The sequence below is a fragment of the Mus pahari genome, chromosome 13 (assembly GCF_900095145.1).
Source record: "Mus pahari chromosome 13, PAHARI_EIJ_v1.1, whole genome shotgun sequence".
Classification (NCBI taxonomy): domain Eukaryota; kingdom Metazoa; phylum Chordata; class Mammalia; order Rodentia; family Muridae; genus Mus; species Mus pahari.
In genome coordinates, this window is record NC_034602.1 from 66,514,171 (window position 1) to 66,535,861 (window position 21,691).

General features: G+C 37.5%; 1 protein-coding gene across 4 annotated transcripts in view; it reads right to left on the reverse strand.

Moving 5' to 3' along the window:
- Clock (clock circadian regulator) overlaps window positions 1-21,691 on the reverse strand; it is an 82,297-nt gene that overhangs the window by 30,697 nt on the left and 29,909 nt on the right. For 3 of the 4 annotated variants that reach the window (XM_029544974.1, XM_029544973.1, XM_021210666.2), the window contains exons 4-8: window positions 17,405-17,494; window positions 16,956-17,015; window positions 16,579-16,727; window positions 13,374-13,465; window positions 4,810-4,899 (exon numbers count right to left, since the gene is read on the reverse strand). In XM_029544974.1, coding sequence (XP_029400834.1) covers window positions 4,810-4,899; window positions 13,374-13,465; window positions 16,579-16,727; window positions 16,956-17,015; window positions 17,405-17,451 — 438 coding nt within the window. In that variant the 5' untranslated portion in view covers window positions 17,452-17,494. Of the gene's footprint in view, window positions 1-4,809; window positions 4,900-13,373; window positions 13,466-16,578; window positions 16,728-16,955; window positions 17,016-17,404; window positions 17,495-21,691 lie in introns of those variants that run through there. The other variant, XM_029544975.1, reaches the window with a different exon arrangement.

Genomic DNA, 21,691 nt, shown 5'->3' on the forward strand with positions numbered 1-21,691 from the left:
ACTGAAAACCTAGCCAAGTACTCTCAGCTAGTGAGGCCATGGGTCGTACTGGAGAACCTACTGTAATCACTTCACTACTTAACTGCATCCTAAACGTATCTCTGTAGACAGATAAATAGATATCACCCCTCACAAAAAAAACAAAAAAAAAAAAAAAAAAAAAAAAAAAAAAATCCGCCTCTGCAGCAGCAGCAGAGACCATTGTAAAGAAAAGTGTCAAGATGCAGACAACAATCCCTGGTAACGTGCCCAACCACAATGGATACATCTACAACAGGGCCCTACACCTAAGGCTCAGGGAACATCTCAGAAGAGGACCAGGAAGTCAGCTGTGAAACTGACAAGAAAGCTGTATCAATGACATATTCACATTATTGCTGCCTAAGCAAGACCTATACAATGACACCACCAATAGATATGCTACTATAAAAGGGGGAACTCTCAGAGAGCCCTACATCTAAAAGAGAGCTATAAACTCTACTGACTAACTGAGAATGAGAATTAGTCTTTCACAGGGATGAGCCCAGTAACTGACATTCAATACCAAAAGGTTAGCCATAAGATAATATACACACAAACAACACTGGCTTTGTATGGCAACTTGACACAAGCTGGAGCTATCACAGACAAAGGAGCCTCCCTTGAGGGAATGCCTCCATGAGATCCAGCTGTAAGGCATTTTCTTAGTGATCAAAGGAGGGAGGGCCCACTGTGGGTGGAGCCATCCCTGGGCTGGTAGATCTAGGTTCTATAAGAGAGCAGGCTGAGCAAGCCAGGGGAAGCAAGCCAGTAAATAACATCCCTCCATGGCCTCCCCATCAGCTCCTGCTTCCTGACCAGACTAAGACAAACACTAAGGTGATTTAGCAAGTTGTATTTATATATTTATGTGTATGTGTATAACAATAGCAATCAAAGAAAAGGAAGTCATCAATTTGAAATGGAGTAAGCAGGGACATGGGAGGAATTAAAGGAAGAAAAGGAGGGAGAAATGTGCTTTTAAATATTTTTTTATTATTTTTTATTATTATTATTATTTTCTTTACATTTCAAATGCTATCCCGAAGGTTCCCTATACCCCCCCGTAAATATTTTTTTAAAAAAATTCAAAAAAGTCACATCCTTCAAAACAGCATACCATTAAAAGCCAGACTACAAATACAAAACCACAGATACACATGAATTCCTTTAGAACTGATGGCTCATGCTTATGTATATCTTGTTGCCCCGTAATGACGAAAATGGCCCTGTCTTTTACACCTTCATCTTCTTCCCTGCCAATCAAGGTACACTAAACTCTGTGCCTTAGATATAACAGGTATAAGTAAAGAAAATAATCTGGGGCCAAGAAGTCATTTGATAATAGCTTAAGGGGTAGCCATATGAGGAACTCTTCTGGAAAAGTAAAAGCCATTACTGCCAAAGAACGAAGAGCTTTTCTCGCATTAGAATAAGAAGATGCTGGAAAAGCAGCTTTTACTGAAAAAGTATAAAAATTTAAGCACAGATCAGAATGCACAACATAGTCGTGATAAAAAAAATAAATCTGAAATAACTAAAATGTCAGCTGAGAAGTAGTTTTCTGTTTTATTTCACCACGTGATGACAGTTATCTAATCTTGTTCTTCTATCTATACACAGGCCTCAGCTGCCTCCTCAAAGGTGAGACCATAAATGAAGAGGCAAGAGTACATCACAAGTAGTGCTTCACCACTGCTTCATGCAGTGTCAAACTTTCCAGTAACCACCATTTTTCATGTTCTGTTGATCACTGCACTTAAAGTAACACATTTTGACATTTAAAAGTCACAGGCATTATGTTCCCTCAGTGAACATATTCAACAGGTTCCTCCAGTTATCAAGTACAACTCAAATGAAAGAAAAGAAAACACCAGCTCTCTGGATTCTTTCACTCCTGCAATTATTTTCATGAGAAAGAGATACCTGGTGCCCTACTCTGTAAATCTAAAATTGGTTCTAAAGGATAGAAGCTTTTTAAAAAGCAGGAAGGAAGGCCAAGTAAAGGTGCCCTGAGGGGTTACTACTAACACTGAATACATGGTATTAGACCTGTCACGCTGTCCACTTCAAAATGTAATTCAACTATTCCACACAAAAGATCCACCAGCCTTGGGTTAAGAGCACTCACTGGCTGTTCTTCCAGAGGTTCAGATTCAATTCCCAGTATCCACACAGCAGCTCACAACTGTCTGTAACACTAGTTCCGAGAATCTGATGCCCTTTTCTCAAATCAGGAAAGTATTTAAGTTTTATTTATTATTTATTCATGGGTGTGTGTGTTCCAAGCTATATATATGAGCACATGTGTGCACTGCTGACCCCCAGAACTGAGCACCTGGTGTGAGTGCTGGGAAGCCTGCGTCCTCTGCAAGAGCATCAAGGGCTCTTCACTAATTAGCCATCTTTCGAGGCCCAGGAAACATATTAAAGGGAATCATTAAGATGGCCAACTACCTAATTCATTTTTATTCATTCATAAATAATTACTGAGTACTTCTGAAAAGCCAGCCCATATTCTTACAAATAAGGAGATACAAGTTCTTGGCTTTAGCATTGTACAATACTACTGTAAAACAAAACAAAACAACCAAAATAATATAGTTAAAGCACATAACTATACTCACTTTCAATTAATCATATCTTAGTCTTATAAAGTCTTACTGTTCTTTTGTTACATGACATTTTATTGCTGTTGATTTTGAAAAGCTGGGGAGGGAACACGGGGATTTGTGCATGCTAGGCAAGTGCTCTCCCAATCACACTACATTCTACATCCCAGGCTATCAGCATCCCCTCCCCTCTTCACCAGGCTTGCTTTTTTTTTTTTTTTTTTGGTTTTTCAAGACAGGGTTTCTCTGTGTAGCCCTGGCTGCCCTGGAACTCACTCTGTAGACCAGGCTGGCTTCAAACTCAGAAATCCGCCTGCCTCTGCCTCTCAAGTGCTGGGATTAAAGGCGTGCGCCACCATACCCGGCTTCACCAGGCTTTCTTACTATGCAAAAAAAATTTTTTAAAGACTTCTGAAAAGTTCAAGTAAAGCCTAAATTTAAAGAATGATTTGCGAGTAGAGCAAACATATAAGTAAAATGGCATGAACAGAGAGAAGATCCACTTGATCCAATCTTCTCTCTGTCCATGAGAAATTACTTATATGTTACTTTAGTCTCATGCTTTACTCTCAAATCATTCTTTAAATTTGGGCATTATTTGAACTTTTCAGAAGAAAGCCCTTAGAAAGCAGTAAAGTCAAGTTTCTTCTAGAAACAAGCACACAGGGCTAGATAGACGGCACAGCGGTCAGGAGCACTTACTGCTGCTCTTCCAGAGTCCAGACCTGAGTTCAGTTCCCACCACCCACATCAGGCAGCTCCCAGGGTCCAGCGCCTTTCTCTGCCTTGGTGGGTACCCATAAGGAAATGGCATATAAACACAGACACACATACATACCAATAAAACAGAATTAATAATAATAAAAAGAGAGTACAATGCTTACTGCCTGATTTTCAGTAAACAGTTTTCCTTGTACTGTCTGGCATTTTAAATGTAGAGTCCATTCTCTATATATTCAGGTAATGAGTAGCAGAGAAATCAGAGGGAAGGGAATGCTAATTTTTGACTGTCTGCTTTGGTTTTTGTTTTTTCATATTCTTAAAAAGAAATATTTACATACTGGTTTACTTTGCACTGTTGTAAATTTTTAAACAATGAACATTTCAGAAGTAATTTAAAGACACTGGACTTTTTTATATCAGAAGCCCATCTTAGATAAATACATGTTATATAAAATTTTCAAATCATTTCAAAAACCTTTAATTGTAGATAGCACTTAGCCTAGTGTTCAATACAGAATGAATGTTCAATAACTATGGGTTGAGTAAAAAAGCAAACACAAAGTATTTACCATGTCAATCAGAATTTCAATGTACTTCTAATTCTTCACTTGCTGAGGAAGCAGAAAAAGTCCTCAGTGAGTGAAACCCTAGGAAATGTGTATTTTCACACGGACCTGGGCCACAGGGAGTTGGCAAATCTGTTATAGGTATGGGCCAGGCTGAAGAGGAATGGCAATGCTTTCCTCTGGAGTCTGAGTGTGTATAAAGGATCGATTCACACGTACAAAGATTAGTAACCTCAGCTTCCTCCTCCTGGATATTTTCAGCCTGAAACTGACTGCTCTACTAAAGGAATCAACCAAGACTAGCTAATCATTCCCCTAGTAATGTACTTGGGTTCCAAGTTGTGGAGGGAGCAAGAACAGAACCCTTCACTGTACATGTCTATGTGTTTGTCCTTCCTTCATTCCTAGTTAGGGTTCTAACCCATGCTAAGTATCACTGGGCTACAGATCCCCTGCCCAGGGCTCCCACTTCAACTCACACTGCACAGAAGTTCTGCATCCACTATTTTTAGTCTTTGTAAGTCACTCTTTTGAAAAAATTATTTATTAGTTCTGCTAATAGTAAGAAGTACCTCAGTAGAAATTTGGTTAGAAGATAGTTTTTCCATTTTGTTTGATATAATATTTTCATCAGGCTAAAAGGCAAACACTGCAAATCTGGCATTAAAATGGAAAGAATGGAAGAACAGCATGTTAAATCACTAGGTGCTATGAAGGAAGAACTTAGGACTGGTTAGAGAAACAGCAACACTAATACAAAGACACACCTGGAATTTGTGTCCCAACCCTTCAACCATTGTTCAAATATCACTCTCAATTCTACTTCCTAGTGAATTCTAATATGTGATATAGACATTAAATAATAGAGATTATAGGGTTTTCATACTTACTGGTAAATGTTCAAGTAACGAAGTTACACTCTCAGATACATATATTATACTTCCATCTGTCATGATCGCTAAAAAAAAACCATCAAGAGCCTGAAATTAAACATAATGGTCAGTTAAGGGAAAAGAACAAAGCACTTTCTTGGACAGAAACAAGATAAATGACAAAGGACATCCCGTGGAACTATTCAGAGTACAGTCAAAATGGCAACAGTAAAAATTGTTGTCAATATACTAATTTTTGTGATTCTTTTGATGTTTCTGAAGGAAAATTATTACTCTGGCTATCTACTGGAAGCTGGTTTCTAAAGGTAAGAAATCATCGTTCTGCCTTTACAGCTGCATACATACACTGTATGATATGCTCTGTAGTAAGTACAGTACAGTGGGTATCTGGAAAAGCTAACATCTAATAAAGTACACACAGAGAAGTGTGAGCCTGAAGTATAGGAATGTAACAAAGGAACAGAAAGAAGGGACAGAGATTAAGCGCCCCCGCCCCAACTAAGCTAAGCTGAATCTTATAAAGCCTATAAACTCTTGGTTAAGGTATCTTTATTCTGTACACAAAAGGAAGCCAACAGAAGGTTTTATATAAAACAGAATTCAGTCAAGAAAACCTGCCTTGGGATAATCATAAAACTAATGAGACAAAATGAAATCAGCAGTAGGAAGAAAAGGGAAGGATTGACCACGTGCTAAGAAATACAACTATCTTCAGGAGAAGACCCAGCATGCTTTCTGACACCCTCAGCCATCACAGCAGTGGGAGCTCAAGAGGTGAGACCTTCAATAAAGTAACAGGTCAAAGATAAAGCTTCGAAGAAACAGAAGCATGAAGAGACAGAAAAGAGCCAGAGAAACGACAAAGGCAGAAAATTGTGTGGAGCAGAGCTGAATAAGGAAGAGGGACAAGACAAAGACAAGAAAGGACAAGGGACAAGAAAATGAGCAAATCCTGTGATTTTTCAGAGTAATGCTAACAGGAAGTCAAGTCACTTACAATGAATTTAAAACAGATAATAAGAGGCCATTACAACCTGTTCATAAACCTGACAGCAGAGTAAAGAAGGAAGGACAATTGTTTTAAAGGACTCACGTACCAAAGAACATTCTGAAAACCAAAAACACTAAAGCAAAGGTTAACATCTATAGGCTAAAGAAGAGAAAGATCAAGAACACAACTTGAAAGTAATTTCTTTAGCTACACAGCTCTCTCAGAGGCTCACCACCTTTGGTAAGAACTGTGAAGGTCTCTGTCATCCTTGTGAAGTGACACATAAAGGATGGGACAGGAGTCAAAGCAGCCACTCCAAGCTGCACTTTATTGTTGTTGTTGTTGGTGGTGGTGGTGGTGGTGGTGGTGGTGGTGTGTGTGTGTGTGTGTAAGGGTGTCTTGAAATAGCTTCCATAGCTTAGACTGGCCTTGAACTCTGGTGACCCACCATGTCCAGCTCAATTTATTACTATTACAGCTGTTTGTAGTGATAACAAATGAATGCAGGGCCTCAAAAATCCTAGGTGCTCTGTCTAGAAGCTATATCCCCAGTCTCTAACTGCTAAATGTAGAATAAAAGATATTCTTCTTCACCTCTTCTCTACTACTATCAAGAGAGAGAGAGATGGGTCCTAGAGAAAACTTATTTTGAATAATTACTTATCTTTTAGAACAACTCAAACAAATCTATTTTTAGATAACCAGGGGTTTGAAATCTACAATTGAAGCCAATTCTTCCATTATCACCCATTACAATTTAACCAGTAATTTTTTTATTGCTACTGTGCAGAGTCAAATTCATGAAAAGAAAAAAATTATGTTTTCTCACATGAAAAGACCGTCAACTTTGAAAGCAAATAATCTTTCACTATGATGATGATACTTGCTGTTAAGACACTGCTAGAATCCACAGGGTATCTCTCTTTGAAGACAATGAACTGCAATGAAAACACTAGTAATTTAGCCCACTTCTACAGGTACAGACTGCTCTTTTCTCTTGCGGAGAAAAGTTTCAACAGCTTGCCAAGTCGTGGAAATCTTCTGAGGAAAGGAAGAGACGTTCCTTGACAAGGGTGATTAGAGAAATATGGCAGAATATCCCATGTGTGCTAAGCCCGTCTTCTTACTTTATGAACAAAGGAAAACTATTGATTACTTTGAACCCCCTGCCTTTCACCTAGATCTATCTCCTTGATAACAGTGACTATTTAGCCTGAGGAAGATTGGAATGTTAATCACAGGGAACAGGACATAAGCTCCCTGTGGGCCTCAGCAAAGAGGCTGACACAGTGTGAGCCCTTGTCTTGTAGACTGTAGGGAAAACTATGGTGCTGCCAAGGTGCAGAAATGTATAGCCAGAGAGGACTTTAACAAAGGACTTCTGTCCTGACACGCCTACTCCCAGTCCTCCAGTCGATTACTCCTCAGGAAACAGAGATGAGAGAGAGAAGGCACAGGTGCATTCCAAGAATGGAGAGAGGCAACACAAGTGAGGATTAAGACCTGGGATCTAGTTAGGGGTTAGTTAGCCTTTGGGGGTAAACAAGCTTTCTCCCGGCATGGTCAGTAAAGAACAAGTTGAGCTACATGGCCTAAGCTCCTGTACCAACGACACTAACATGTTCGGTAGATGGTCTAAGTGCCTGTGGCAGCAATGCCAACATGTTAAGATAAAGCCCACATCTGAAATTCAGCTGAAAATGGGAAGGGCCTGCCTACTCATCTATAATCAACATGATTACCTAAAAGTAACACAATTTCATTATAGTCTTGCCAGTCAGTATTTGACTTTGCCTAAATAAAACCAGACTATTTTATAAACAAATCCAGTTCTGTCATGATTAAAATTTTAATATTCAATCAGAAAACACAGACTTGAGGTATGTAAAATTCACATGTGTGCAAACATCTGGATTAAGGATATAAGATGTATACCTATACACAAATTCTTCATCTTGGCCTATTAGTGTTAAAAAATACATCTACTCAATACATACAAAACCTTTAACATATATGGGCTACCAAGATGCTCAGTGGGTAAATGTGCTTGCCACCAGGCCTGGCTGCTTGAGATCAATCTTTAGAAGCACACAGTAAAAGGGGAGAGCCAACTCCACACGTGTGTGGGGACAAGAATGCACTCACAGACATACAAGTAAATAAACAAAAAATGTAATAAAAATATTCTGTACATATTAAAAGTAAATACATTTTTCAGTTATGTGACTCTAAAATCCAAGGACAATTATGAAAGAATTAACTTACATTTTCAAGTTTTTTAATATATTTTCTATGCTTTTATAATGTTTTAACATCACCAGAATTTATTTATTTACTTATTTTTCTTTGAAATCTACCTGTGTCTGCATGTAGTATACAGACAGACCTTGGCAATGAATATGAAACCTTCCTATTATGAAGAAAACAAATGAAGTTAACAGTTTCCTGTTGAGCCTATCAGTAAAATAGGTGCATTAAGATTAACAAAGTACATATTTTAAAATCGGTAACAAACTTTTCATGCCAATAAAGAAAGATAAGTGGTTTATAATAAACACAGAAAATGTTATTGAATGAACAACTGCACTAGGATTATAACATAAAGATGAATGAATTTTCTTTCTTCTGTAGAGACTGGCTTGTGTCTATCTTTTTACAAACACATATTTAAAGAGATACTTTTGTACAGGGTCACACTTCTATTAAGAGAAAAAAAAAAAACTAATAAAATGAAGACTGTTCCTTGAGTGGTATGTCAACTGTACCTAACACAGAGAGCTAGTCTCATTAAATCGCTCATCTCAGAGGTAGTACCCATAATAGTGGTTGAGGGCATGATAATCTTATAGTGTATGGCAGGAGAAGCACCATCTACCTTTACAACATATATAGGTTTCCTGACAAACCTGCTCCTAGACTTCCATTTGTGGAAAACCTTTTTTTCTTTTCTTTTTCTTTCTTTCTTTTTTTTTAAATATATTTTCTTTATTTACATTTCAAATGTAAATAAAGTTTCTCCTCTGAAAATCCCTTATCCCCTCCCCCTGCTCCCCAACCCATCCACTCCCATTCCTGGTCCTGGCATTCCTCTATACTGGGGCATAGAACCTTCACAGGACCTAGGGCCTCTCCACCCATTGATGACCAACTAGGCCATCCTCTGCTACATATGCAGCCAGAGCCACAAGTTCTAATATGTGTTATCTTTGATTGGTGGTTTAGTTCCAAGGAGCTCTGGGGGTACTGGTTAGTTTATATTGATGTTCTTCCTATGGGGCTTCAAACTCCTTCAGCTCCTTGGGTACTTTCTCTAGCTCCTTAATTGGGGACTTTGTGCTCTGTCCAATGGATCATTGTGAGCATCTACTACTGTATTTGCCAGGCACTGGCAGTGCCCCTCAGGAGACAGCTATATCAGGCTCCAGTCAGCAAGCTCTTGTTGGCATCTGCTATAGTGTTGAGGTTTGATAGTTGTTTATGGGATGGATCCCCAAGGGGGGCAGTCTCTGGATGGTCGTTCCTTCAGTCTCTGTTCTGAACTTTGTCTCTGTAACTCCTTCCATGGGTATTTTGTTCTCCCTTCTAAGAAGGATTCTGAGCTCCTGGGCTAATATTCACATATCAGTGAGTGCATATCATGTGTGTTCTTTTGAGATTGGGTTACCTCACTTAGGATGACATCCTCCAGACCTAAGAATTTGATGTTTTATCTAATTTTTGTCTCAGAATTTCATAAATTCATTGTTTTTAATAGCTGAGTAGTATTCCATTCTGTAAATGTACCACATTTTCTGTATCCATTCCTCTGTTGAGGGACATCTGGGTTCTTTCCAGTTTCTGGCTATTATAAACAAGGCTGTTATGAACATTTGTCCTTATTACATGTTGGAGCACCTTCTGGGTACATGCCCAGGAGTGGTATTGCTGGATCTTCCCGTATAACTATGTCCAATTTTCTGAGGAACCACCAAACTGATTTCCAGAGTGGTTGCAATCCCACCAGCAAAGGAGGAGTGTTCCTCTTTCTCCACATCCTCACCAGCATCTGCTGTCACCTGAGTTTTTGATCTTAGCCAATCTGACTGGTGTGAGGTGGAATCTCAGGGTTGTTTTGATTTGCATTTCCTTGATGATTAAGGATGTTGAACATTTTTTTAGTACTTATCAGCCATTCAGTATTCCTCAGTTGAGAATTTTTGTTTAGCTCTATACTCCATTTTTAAATAGGGTTATTTGGTTTTCTGGATTGCAACTTCTTGAGTTCTTTATATATATTGGATATTAGCCCCCTATCGGATTTAGGATTGGTAAAGATCTTTTCCCAACCTGTTCGTTGCCTTTTGGTCTTACTGATAGTGTCCTTTGCCTTACAGAAGCTTTGCAATTTTATGAGGTCCCATTTGTCAATTCTTGATCTCAGACCACAAGCCATTGGTGTTTTACTCAGGATTTTTTCCCCTGTGCCCATATGTTCGAGGCTCTTTCCCACTTTCTCCTCTATAAGTTTCAGTGTCTCTGGTTTTCTGTGGTGGTCCTTGATCCACTTGAACTTGAGCTTTGTACAAGGAGATAAGTGTGGATAGATTCACATTCTTCTACAAGCTAACCACCAGGTGAGCCAGCACCATTTGTTGAAAATGCTGTCTTTTTTCCACTGGATGGTTTTAGTTCCTTTGCCAAAGATCAAATGACCATAGGTGTGTGGGTTCATTTCTGGGTCTTCAATTCTATTCCATTGATTTACCTGTCTGTCACTGTACCAGTACCATGCATTTTTTTTTAACCACAATTTCTCTGCAGTACAGCTTGAGGTCAGGGATGGTGATTCCACCAGAGGTTCTTTTATTTAGTTTTTGCTACCTAGGATTTTTGTTATTCCAGATGAATTTGCAAACTGCCCTAACTCTGTAAAGAATTGAGTTGGAATTTTGATGGGGATTGCATTGAATATGTAGACTGCTTTCGCAAGATAGCCATTTTGACTATATTAATCCTGCCAATCCATGAGCATGGGAAATCTTTCCATCTTCTGAGATCTTCTTTGATTTCTTTCTTCAGAAACTTGAAGTTCCTATCATACAGATCTTTCACTTCCTTAGTTAGATTCACACCAAGGNATTTTATATTATTTGTGACTATTTTGAAGGGTGTTGTTTCCCTAATTTCTTTCTCAGTCTGTTTATTCTTTGTGTAGAGAAAAGCCACTGATTGGTTTGAGTTAATGTTATATCCTGCTACTTCACTGAAGTTGTTTATCACGTTTAGGAGTTCTCTGGTGGAATTTTTGGGGTCATTTATATATACTATCATATCATCTGCAAATAGTGATAGTTTGACTTCTTCCTTACCAATCTGTATCCCTTGATCTCCTTTTGTTGTAAGATTACTCTGGCTAGGACTTCAAGTACTAGAATAGATATTGAATAGATAGGGAGAGAGTGGGCAGCCTTGTCTAGTCCCTGATTTTAGTGGGATTACTTCCAGTTTCTCTCCTTTTAGTTTGATGTTGGCTACTGGTTTGTTGTATGTTGCTTTTATTATGTTTAAGTATGGGCCTTGAATTCCTGATCTTTCCAAGACTTTTATCATGAAGGAGTGTTGGGCTTTGTTGAAAGCTTTCTCAGCATCTAATGAGATGATCATGTGGTTTTTTTTCTTTGAGTTGATTTATGTAGTGGATTATGTTGATGGATTTTTGTATATTGAACCATCCTTGCATCCCTGGGATGAAGCCTACTTGATCATGATGGATGATCTTTTTGATGTGTTCTTGGATTTGGTTTGCGAGAATTTTATTGAGTATTTTTGCATCGATATTCATAAGGGAAACTGGTTTGAAGTTCTCTTTCTTTGTTGGATCTTTGTGTGGTTTAGGTATCAGCGTAATTGTGGCTTCACAGAACTAATTGGGTAGAATTCTGTTTCTATTTTGTGGAATAGTTTAAGGAGTATTGGAATTAGGTCTTCTTTGAAAGTCTGATAGAACTCTGTACTAAACCCATCTGGTCCTGGGCTTTTTTTGGTTGGGAGACTATTAATAACTGCTTCTATTTCTTTAGGGGATATGGGACTGTTTACATCATTAATCTGACCCTGATTTAACTTTGGTAACTAGTATCTGTCTAGAAAATTGTCCATTTTTTGGAACACCTTCTTAAAGCAACCAGTTAAGAGAATTCCATGAGTTAACAGGAGGAAAGTATTTATCCTTCAATTTTAAATGCTTACATTATATATATACAAACTTTAACCAATAATTTCTAGTGCATCTATAGATAGAATTCACTAATTGTTACACCCCACAGCACTTACTAAAACCTGTTTTACCTTGCATCAGACCTAGTTAATATTTAAAAAGCCATTGAGATATAGCTACTATATTCACATACATGATGCAGATAAATTATCTGCCTAACAATTTCACTTCTTAGATGTACTGATTTCTCCACATGCTGCCCAGGTCAGCTACAACACCCCTGACGCACCCCAATCACTCTCCCTTACCCTCCTGAGCACTGGGCTCCGTGCTTTTATGACTTTTTTACCAACAAAGTAAACCACCTGTTTGCTACTGTAAGTTTTCATGACACTTCATATTGAGTTCTGACTGGTTTCTGTGCATAAACGAAGCTACATTACTCTATCCAGGAAAAGATTAAAAAATAGAAAAGTAAAGCTATTAGGGATGAATGTTCCAAGATTTCTGTGTGCTGAATATTTGACAGGAAGATGTTACGCCCTATATATAAGCAAAACTATTCTCAACTATTCTTAAAAGCCATTCTGTCACAGAACATCACTCGCTTCCTTTTAAAAGTGTCTGTTTACAGAATAATTATCTTTCAACGCATATTTTCATTTGAAAACTACACCATTTATTACCATCTCTGTTCATTTTTGGCTGTGTCCTACAGAATTTATGTCGAAAGCTAACTTCCCATTGCTGGAGGAGGTGGCTAGAAGGTGATTAGGTGATGAAGCCACCAAAATGAAATTAGTGTCCCCATTAAAGTGTCCCTGAGAGCTCCTATCTAGCATGTGTGCATGCCATGACACAGAAGAAGATCACCTATGAACTAGCCTCAAGTGCTCTCACTACAGACCGAGCCCACTGGGGCCTGCTCACTGGGCTGTCTCCTCTAGGACTATGGCAATGTTCTGTTGTTCATAGCTCCATAATCCATGTTACTATGCATGACACGGCAGCTCAGCTGGAGGAGAACAGACACAACTCTTAACAGTGTGGGATGTAAGAACATATGCTATGCTTTGTTAGAATGTAGTATGTGGTCTCAGGTTGAGGATGTAGTAACTATATGTTTCTGAATTATATACAATTTTCAAATAACGAAAATAGAAAAAGTTGGTATTACTTTATGACATGGCATTATCTACTTACAATACTTGATCAATACACTGAGCAACTGTTCATTATACACAAACAGGGCTTATTACATTACAGTGAATTAAGACTTTTCAATATTAGTAATACTGCTAAAGCTATACTAAAATTAATTACTGTTAAATTTTTTTAAAAAAGAAAACTTTCAAAAATTAAATCTGGACATACCTCTAACATTAATTGTGTAAACTCTTCATTACTAAGGAATGTAGGTTTCCAGTCCTGTCGAATCTCACTAGCATCTGACTGTGCAGTGATTTCTGTAAACAGATTGACACATTAGTGGCATACTCTAACCACTGGGGGAGCACAACACACTAGCCACCTGTTCTTCCTACTCAATGGTAACAAACAGGCGCGAGATAGTTAATAGGAGGCCAGGTTCTGAAAATGTGAAATGTTATCTTCTAGGGCTTGGTCTGGATAATTTAGTAACAATTTCTTTGGGGTTTTTATTGGGGAGAAAGTATAGGAAGGGCTTTGATACACTCTGGCTGATAAGCCTAAATTTGCTTCCAGGTTGACATAATTAGCAAATAAAAACAAGCAGATTACAAGATTATTCCAAACATTCTGAAGAAACTTTTTACCTCATCTTTTTCATCATTCAACTAGCAATATCTAGAGTAGAGATCGTCAGCTCCAAGGAAAGTTACAATGGGAAGATTCCCCCTAATCTCGGCTGCTTTATATTAGTTAATCCAGGAGGCTAAATTAAAATTTGGGGTAGAAACATCTCAGTAATAATCACTTGCAGAGTGACTTTGGTCAGTGTCTTCTTTTCTAATGTTCATAATAATATGGAGCCTCCCAAAGTCTCTGGGGTCCCTGCCACATGCCTTTTGCCATATTGCTATTTCATTTTGCTACAGTGAATAGATTTAGTTATAGGAACATTATCATAAATAATGAAATCTGAACTATTTGCTTAACAAATACATTTTCTTCTCTTTTAAAAAACAGGATCTTACTATGTATCGCAGGCTGGTTTCAAACTTATGATCCTCCTGCCTCAGCTTCCAAGTGCTAGGATCATAAATAAGTACCACAACACCTTAAGGTTGTTGTTGTTTTTTCTTTTCTTTTCTTTTTTTTCTTTCTTTTGTTTTTTGTTTGTTTGTTTTTTGTTTTGTTTTGTTTTTTCAAGACAGGATTTCTCTGTGTAGCCCTGGCTGTCCTTCCTGGAACTCACTCTGTAGACCAGGCTGGCCTTGAACTCAGAAATCCACCTGCCGCCTCTGCCTTCCAAGAGCTGGGATTAAAGGCATTCGCCACAACTGCCCGGCTTTGTTTTTTCTTTTTAAATGTAGACTGTAACACAAATTAGAAATCAATATGACAGGTTGTACACTACCTTATTTTGTAGTGAAAAGTATGGATTGTATTATTTTAATATTTTGTTACCAGATAGTTAAATGTTTCATATTTACATACCAAATTTGGCATATAACAAGTGACTACACTGAACTACAACAAGTAACTAAAAAAGTACAGTTACTAATTCTGTGAAATACAGTTATGTTCTTCAATTTGCTATCAACTATATATACAATTACAGACACAAATTCATTAAGATTTAGTTAATACAAGTCTATTTTAGATAAACAAATACTTTTAAAATGTCTCTGGAATTTACCACAAATTTCATTTTGTGAGAATTATACACCCAATTTTGGGGACAAACCTAGTTATGGTCAAAATTAATATTATATTATCAGGTAGCAGAAATGTATGCATTTCACTTTATTTCATTCAACAATCATTAACTGAGCTCCTACACTGTTTAAGGAACTGACTTCAATGGGTGTGCCATGTAAACAAAGGGAGCTCAAGACAGCAGAAGGTCAGTGTAAGGAACTGACACATTTACAAAAGAATCATCAGCAGAGAGTGTGACTGGTGTGGGAGATGTTAGTGTAAATGAAAACACTTCCAAAGTATTTTCATGTTTGAGCCCTGGGAATCTAATCAAATGGTACAAAAATGGAAAAGCCAGTTTAGGAGGAACTGACATGACAAAATGAATACATTTTAGAGGAGATGAGTTCGGAGACATGAAAAATGATATACAGTAAGTTAACTAGGAATGCAAAGGTGAAATTTTTGCATCTGAAAATAAGATTCATTGGTAGTTGACTACAGATGCATAGCAGCTACAGTTATACAATGAGGTACTCACAGGAAGGGGGTTGACAAAATAAGAAGACAAGGATAAGCCTTGGGAAAGGTCCCAGTTAGAGTAGGAAGGAAAGGGAGAGGGTACTGGACGGGAAGGGGAGCAGCAGAGAATACGGAAGCCATAGAAGAACAAAGTCAGCAGCAGGCAGATCAAGACTGCCAGCTCTAACTCTAAAGAGATTAAAGAAGAACAAAAACCTTTGCTGTATTGGGGATGGGTGGGTGGGTAATGTCAGTAATGAAATTAATGAAAAAAATGCAGAGAGTATTGACACACAGGCCAGTCCAGCAGTGGATTACAAGGAATGAAAGGAAAACGACCGAGGCAGCAGTTAGCATCTGTGCGCCTAAGAACTGTAGCTTTACTTCAGCTAAAAAGCATACATCCTTCTCTGGTTCTTATCGTTTAGTATCTCTGCTACCTAAATATCAAAGACTTTAATATTTAGTTTCTTTTCATGAGTGATTCAGTCGAGATAATTTTCTTTGATTAACAAGTAATTTGAGGTATAGTGTTTATTCCGTAGACAGACACTGAAATGACCCTTAAAATGGCCTGGATCTTACAGGACCCAAATACACCTATACCCTTCTAACACAAATTGGCTCAGTTACAATCACGGATCCTTACTTTTCTGATTTTGTACATAGTATCTCTTTGTGTAAAACACTATTTCACTTACTTAACCTAAAAAGGAGACTAGGTTTAAAAAATTACCTATTTGTACACCTAAAACATTCTTTCCTTTATGATAAAAGATCATGACAAAAATGTGCTTCCTAGCTTACAGTTTACAGACATTACTCATTGTATATGTTAGCACAGCTGTCTCCCCAGGCTTAAGCTGAGAGGCAAGACAATCACCCTAACTTCCTAAGGACCTAGAATACAGAACTCACCAAATGTTTGTTGAATGAAAGAAGGAACACACTAGATATCATTTTACTTTTTTTTTTTTTTTTTTTTTTTTTTTTTTTTTTTTTTAGACAGGGTTTCTCTGTATAGCCCTGGCTGTTCTGGAACTCACTCTGTAGACCAGGCTGGCCTCGAACTGAGAAATCCGCCTGCCTCTGCCTCCCGAGTGCTGGGATTAAAGATATCATTTTATCTTAAACATCATATAACTCATTATGTTTTAAGAGGGGGAAAGAGTCCTATAAAAAATATACTCATTTTACAAAGTCAGTACTTTACCTTTATGTTTGCGCAAAAAATCAATGCTCTTCTGTAGAACAGTAGACTTGTCCATCTTTCTAGCGTTACCAGGAAGCATAGAGCCCAGCTCCTTAATGAGAACATTGAACTGATCTCTACGTTTCTTTTCTGATTTGTTTCTAGATACTCTATGAAAAAAAGAAAGTAAATATGTAGTTTTTTAAACAATCTATTTAACTATACAAATAGTTTCATACAGTGTTTAATTTGGACATGACTAGTTTATTTAAGCTTACTTTTCAAAAGGTCAGGAGATAATTCATAACCTATATCTAATAATATACATGTAGGTATCATATTATAAATATATATAACTATTATATTTATTTATTATTTTCTATTTCATAGCTAACTACCTTTTTGCTTTGTCCTTGTCATCTTCTTCCACCAATCCATCAAAAATACTACTGTCATCTCTACAAGAGAAAACACAGAAAAAGGCTGAGCAGGACTGGTGAGCACAGCACCAAACCCACAGGTGAGTCCACGCGCACACACACACCTGTGTCTCAGGTGATCAAATAACTACAAACTCAGGAACCATTAACTCACTTTCTAACAAAGTTTAATTACAGTTAACTATATTTTAAGTTTTTCACACATGAACTCTAAAGGCAGTGATATTCGGCTATATGTATGTATCAGGCTAAAACAAGAATTGATTTAGTTTAAATATCTTATTTCAAAATGTTCTTAATTTTTTTACTGAAAATCTATATAAAACCAGTATGAAATTATGTCACTGTATTAAACCACCCACTTGGAATTATAAGAATCATTCTAATAGAGAATTTTAAAAACATACCTGTCAACAATTGAGCTCATTTTACTACAGCTTACGGTAAACAACATAACACATTATGTTTTCGTCTTGTGGCAGACATTTGTACTTCTCCTTGTGAGAAAAGAAAACAGAAATGGTTATTAGTTTTCTAAAACACTTCTACAACGTTATCTTGAGAATACTATTGTTACTATGGAGATTTCAAATGAAGCTGGTATATTATTTTCAAGCAAATATCTTTGGATGGAGAATATTTTAAGCTTTTTTTCTTCTAAAAATATATGGAAAAATTCAAATTATATTTCTATAAAGCAATAAAATATCATTTTAAATCTTCAGTATATGCTTTGACTATGTAACTACAAACTGGCTGCAATAATATGGTCTAACAAATATTTGCTAAGATTTTATTTTCTGCTAAACAGTACATATTCCTTGTACCTACAAGGATGAGAGGCTCAGTTCTATAGGCAAAAATCTATACTGATCAAGGAAACAGATATCTAAACAATGAAAACAAAATACACAATGAAGCTATATTGCCCAGTGGTATCATCCAGACAAGAAGCAACCAAGTGTGTCTGTGAACAGTACAAAAGGAAGCCTGAGGTAATGCGTCTTGTCACGGGTCAGGATTCATGTTCCTGAAAACATGGTGCAGAGGCAGGAAGCATCCTCATTGTCAGAGAAGAACTCCTGGCTGACTCTGAACCCACATTTCCACAAGATCCTTACTGATTTCTATGACACTGAAGTCTGAGAAGCAGTGGGCTAGAGGGTACACTGGCTGAGAGGATCTGAGAAGCAGAATGGAGGCTGGTAGCTGCACAGGCCATAAGACAGGACAAAACTGCATTTGAGAAAACCTAGAGCTTATTTTCTTCACAGGCATGTTATAGGAATGTTAAGGAGATGGCAAACCAAGCAGAGAAAATAAGTATCATAAAATGTCTCATACTGTTTCTTCATTGAAGTAATTAAAATGTGCTGCTTTCAAACTGAGTGACAAGACTAAAATTCCATATAAAGCAGTTTCATCTAGCCATGAGTTAAATATTGAATAACAGATGGCATTATTTATAAACATCCCAAGTTTTGAGGTATAAGAGTTCTATATTATTATTTCCTTTATTTAGAATTTAGAAAATATTATAATGTATAACTTTATTAAACCAGAGAAAATTAAAGATATTTTCACAGGAGATTCTAAGAAACTCTATCACTGTTTTCATATGTACCCTTCATAAGAGAAAGAAACAAACCCTTGAAAAGTGATGTTGTGGGGCTGGAGAGATGGCTCAGCGGTTAAGAACACTGACTACTCTTCCAAAGGTCCTGAGTTCAATTCCCAGCAACCACATGGTGGTTTACAACCATCTGTAATGGGATCTGATGCCCTCTACTGCTGTGTCTGAAGACAGCTACAGTGTACTTATAAATAAAAATAAATATTTTTTAAAAAGAATTAAAAAAGAAAGAAAAATGATGTTGCATTGCCTATGTGTTTAGGCCAACAAAATAGGACTCAGGAGACTAAGAGTGCTTACAAGAGAATGGCAGGATCAATATCATGACAGGCCACTGTGACTCAAGTGTCTAAGTTAACATCATAAGAGGGAACACACAGTTACAGAGCCTTTGAGTTTACCTAAATCACCCTTCTAGATCAAAAGACTGAGCAATGGTGATGACAGATGTTGGCTCTATCACTAAAATGAGAAGAACCGCGGAGACGGTTTATACAAATAGAGTTGCAAAACTAAGGGGCCAAATCTGTGCCTTATGTGTCATTTATGTGTCATCAGCATGCTTAATTGTCACAAAGGAGAAAATAAGACAAACAAGGGGAGGCGATGATGGGATAAACCTATCTAGGAAGGACACTTCTGACAATGTATAAAATGGATGAATCAAAATGGCCTAGAGGACTGACTGGCTCACTATTAGGCTATTCTCTACTACTGTCAACAGTGATTTTCAACAAAGTTGTTACTCAGCTTATAACTGTACTCATAGCCAATACACTCAACTTAGCACCACACTTGCTCAAGATCTTCTTTCTACTTTTCCAGCCAATTGATAGATAGATCTTATTTAAGAGAAAAATAAAGGAAAGGAAATGAGTAGGATTAAATATCTCCAGAGCAAAAGAGTGTCTAACGGAACACTGTGATAATAAAGAATCACAGAAAACACCTAGTAACTCAGGCTTTCAGTCCAAAATGGCATGCCACGTTACACTTCCTCTCCAGGAATATTCCATTTTAGACATTATACCATGTCCCTACACAAGCTCAAGAGAAATTCCAAGTATACTGCCTACTCATATGGAATAAGGTTTATTTATTTTTGTAAAGTATTGACATTAATAGACCAGGATAGGCAGTGTCTTTAAAGGGATCAATTGCAATTACTTAAATGAAATTTACCAGTTTACCAAACTATGAAAGGATCAAGTTAAAGCTAGGAATTAAATGTTCCTTTACATAAGCCCCTTGAACTCTAAGTCACAGATTTAGCAGGTGAGTCTGTATCACATTACTGTATCACATTACAGGGTACTGAGGCACAAGTACTGGTGTGTAAACACTCCTTTAAAACCAACTTTATTTGTGAGCATATCAGGGAAGGGCAGACAGCATTAAGCCAAGGGATCATTCCAGCAGGTTAGATGCAAATGCACGGTAGCTCTTCCTTGACTTCATACACAACAGTACACACAAGGAGAGATGGTCTCAGAAACAGCAGTTCACTTCTGGAATAGAATCCTTCACATAAGAAGGATTCTGTTTTTAAATAACCTGTAGTACTATTAATGGTATTATTCATCTTTCTGAATCCCATCTACTGTCACCCACCGCAGGCCTTCTTTCCAACTCCTGCCACTGATCAATACATTAACACAGTTCATCAATCACTACTTCTTAACTGAAAAAGACCAATAAAATAAAACAAAACCCACTTTTCCTGACCCACCAACCTTCTTTAGTTACTGTCATATTTTTTTTCCCTTTTCCTAGGAAAACTATAGTGTCCTTATTGCCACTCTTTTATTTTATAATTTGGTCTTCCACATGTAAGCACAGATATGAAGTTTATTGTAAAGTGGTTTTAGGAAACTTAGTACAAAATCAGAAGCCCTCCTCTGCTCATTCTCTTTCAGTAATAAATTCTGCTACTGAACATCTTTGTTACTTCTGACTCTTTTGTTCACAGGTACAGAGCTTAGATAGGTCTAATTTATTGATTGACCCAATGTACTTAAATAAGCCTTTTTGGATCTCTAAAGTGTCTAGATTTTAGGCATCTTGGGGAGCATGAGATTTTTAAATTTTTAATTGAATCATCTCTTTTTATGTATATGGGTCTTTTGCCTGATCGTATGTATATGCACCACATGAACGAAGTGTCCACAGAGGCCAAAAAGAGCACAAAAATCCCCTGGGACTGAAATTATAGGTAATTGTAAGCCACTAGTCAATGGGGTGGGGGTACTGAATCTGGATTCCCTGGAAGAGAAGCCAGTGATCTGACTTGCTTCCCTGTCTGGTTGTTTACTTATTTTTGGTCAATTAGACAGGAGATACAGTTATCTAAGAAGAGGGAACTCTAACGGAGAAATTAGACTGGTCTGTGTGTACACGTCTAGGTATATTTTCTTAGTGATTAATGTAGGATGTTCCAGTTAGTACCACACTTAGGCAGTAGGTACTAGAATATGTAAGAAAGCAGGCTGAGCAAGCCATGAGGAGCAAGCCAGTAAACAGCGCTCCTCTACAGCCTCTGCCTCAGTTTCCCTGAGTTAAGAGTGTGACTCAAGAGTTCCATGCTGAGATAAAGCCTTTCCTCTTCAAGTTGCTTCTGGTCATGTTTCTAATCACAGCAATAGAACCCTAACTAAGACAACTGCAGAGCAATCTTTCCAACCCTGAGGATTTATTTTTTTCTTTTCCTTTTTTACTTTATAAACATATACCCCCCTCCCAACTCTCCAAGATTGTAATTCTAAAGTTTGTATTTTTCAGCTGTAATTGCAATTCAAAGCTAAGCCTCAGTCTTTTAGCATACTACATTTGATCTCCCCTCCTGAGTATTTTCCTGAGTTAGTAGCTATGGTAGTTTGAAAGAGAAAGTCTACCACAGGTTCATGTGTTTGAATATTTGGTCCCCAGTTAGTACCACTCTTTGGGAAGGATGAGGAGGTACTAGCCTTGGAGGAGGGGGTTACAGAGTCAAGCTTTGTGCCTTAAAGAGCTTCCTGCCATCACGGATGTGCTGTCTCCTGCTTGTGGTTTGAAATGTGAGCTC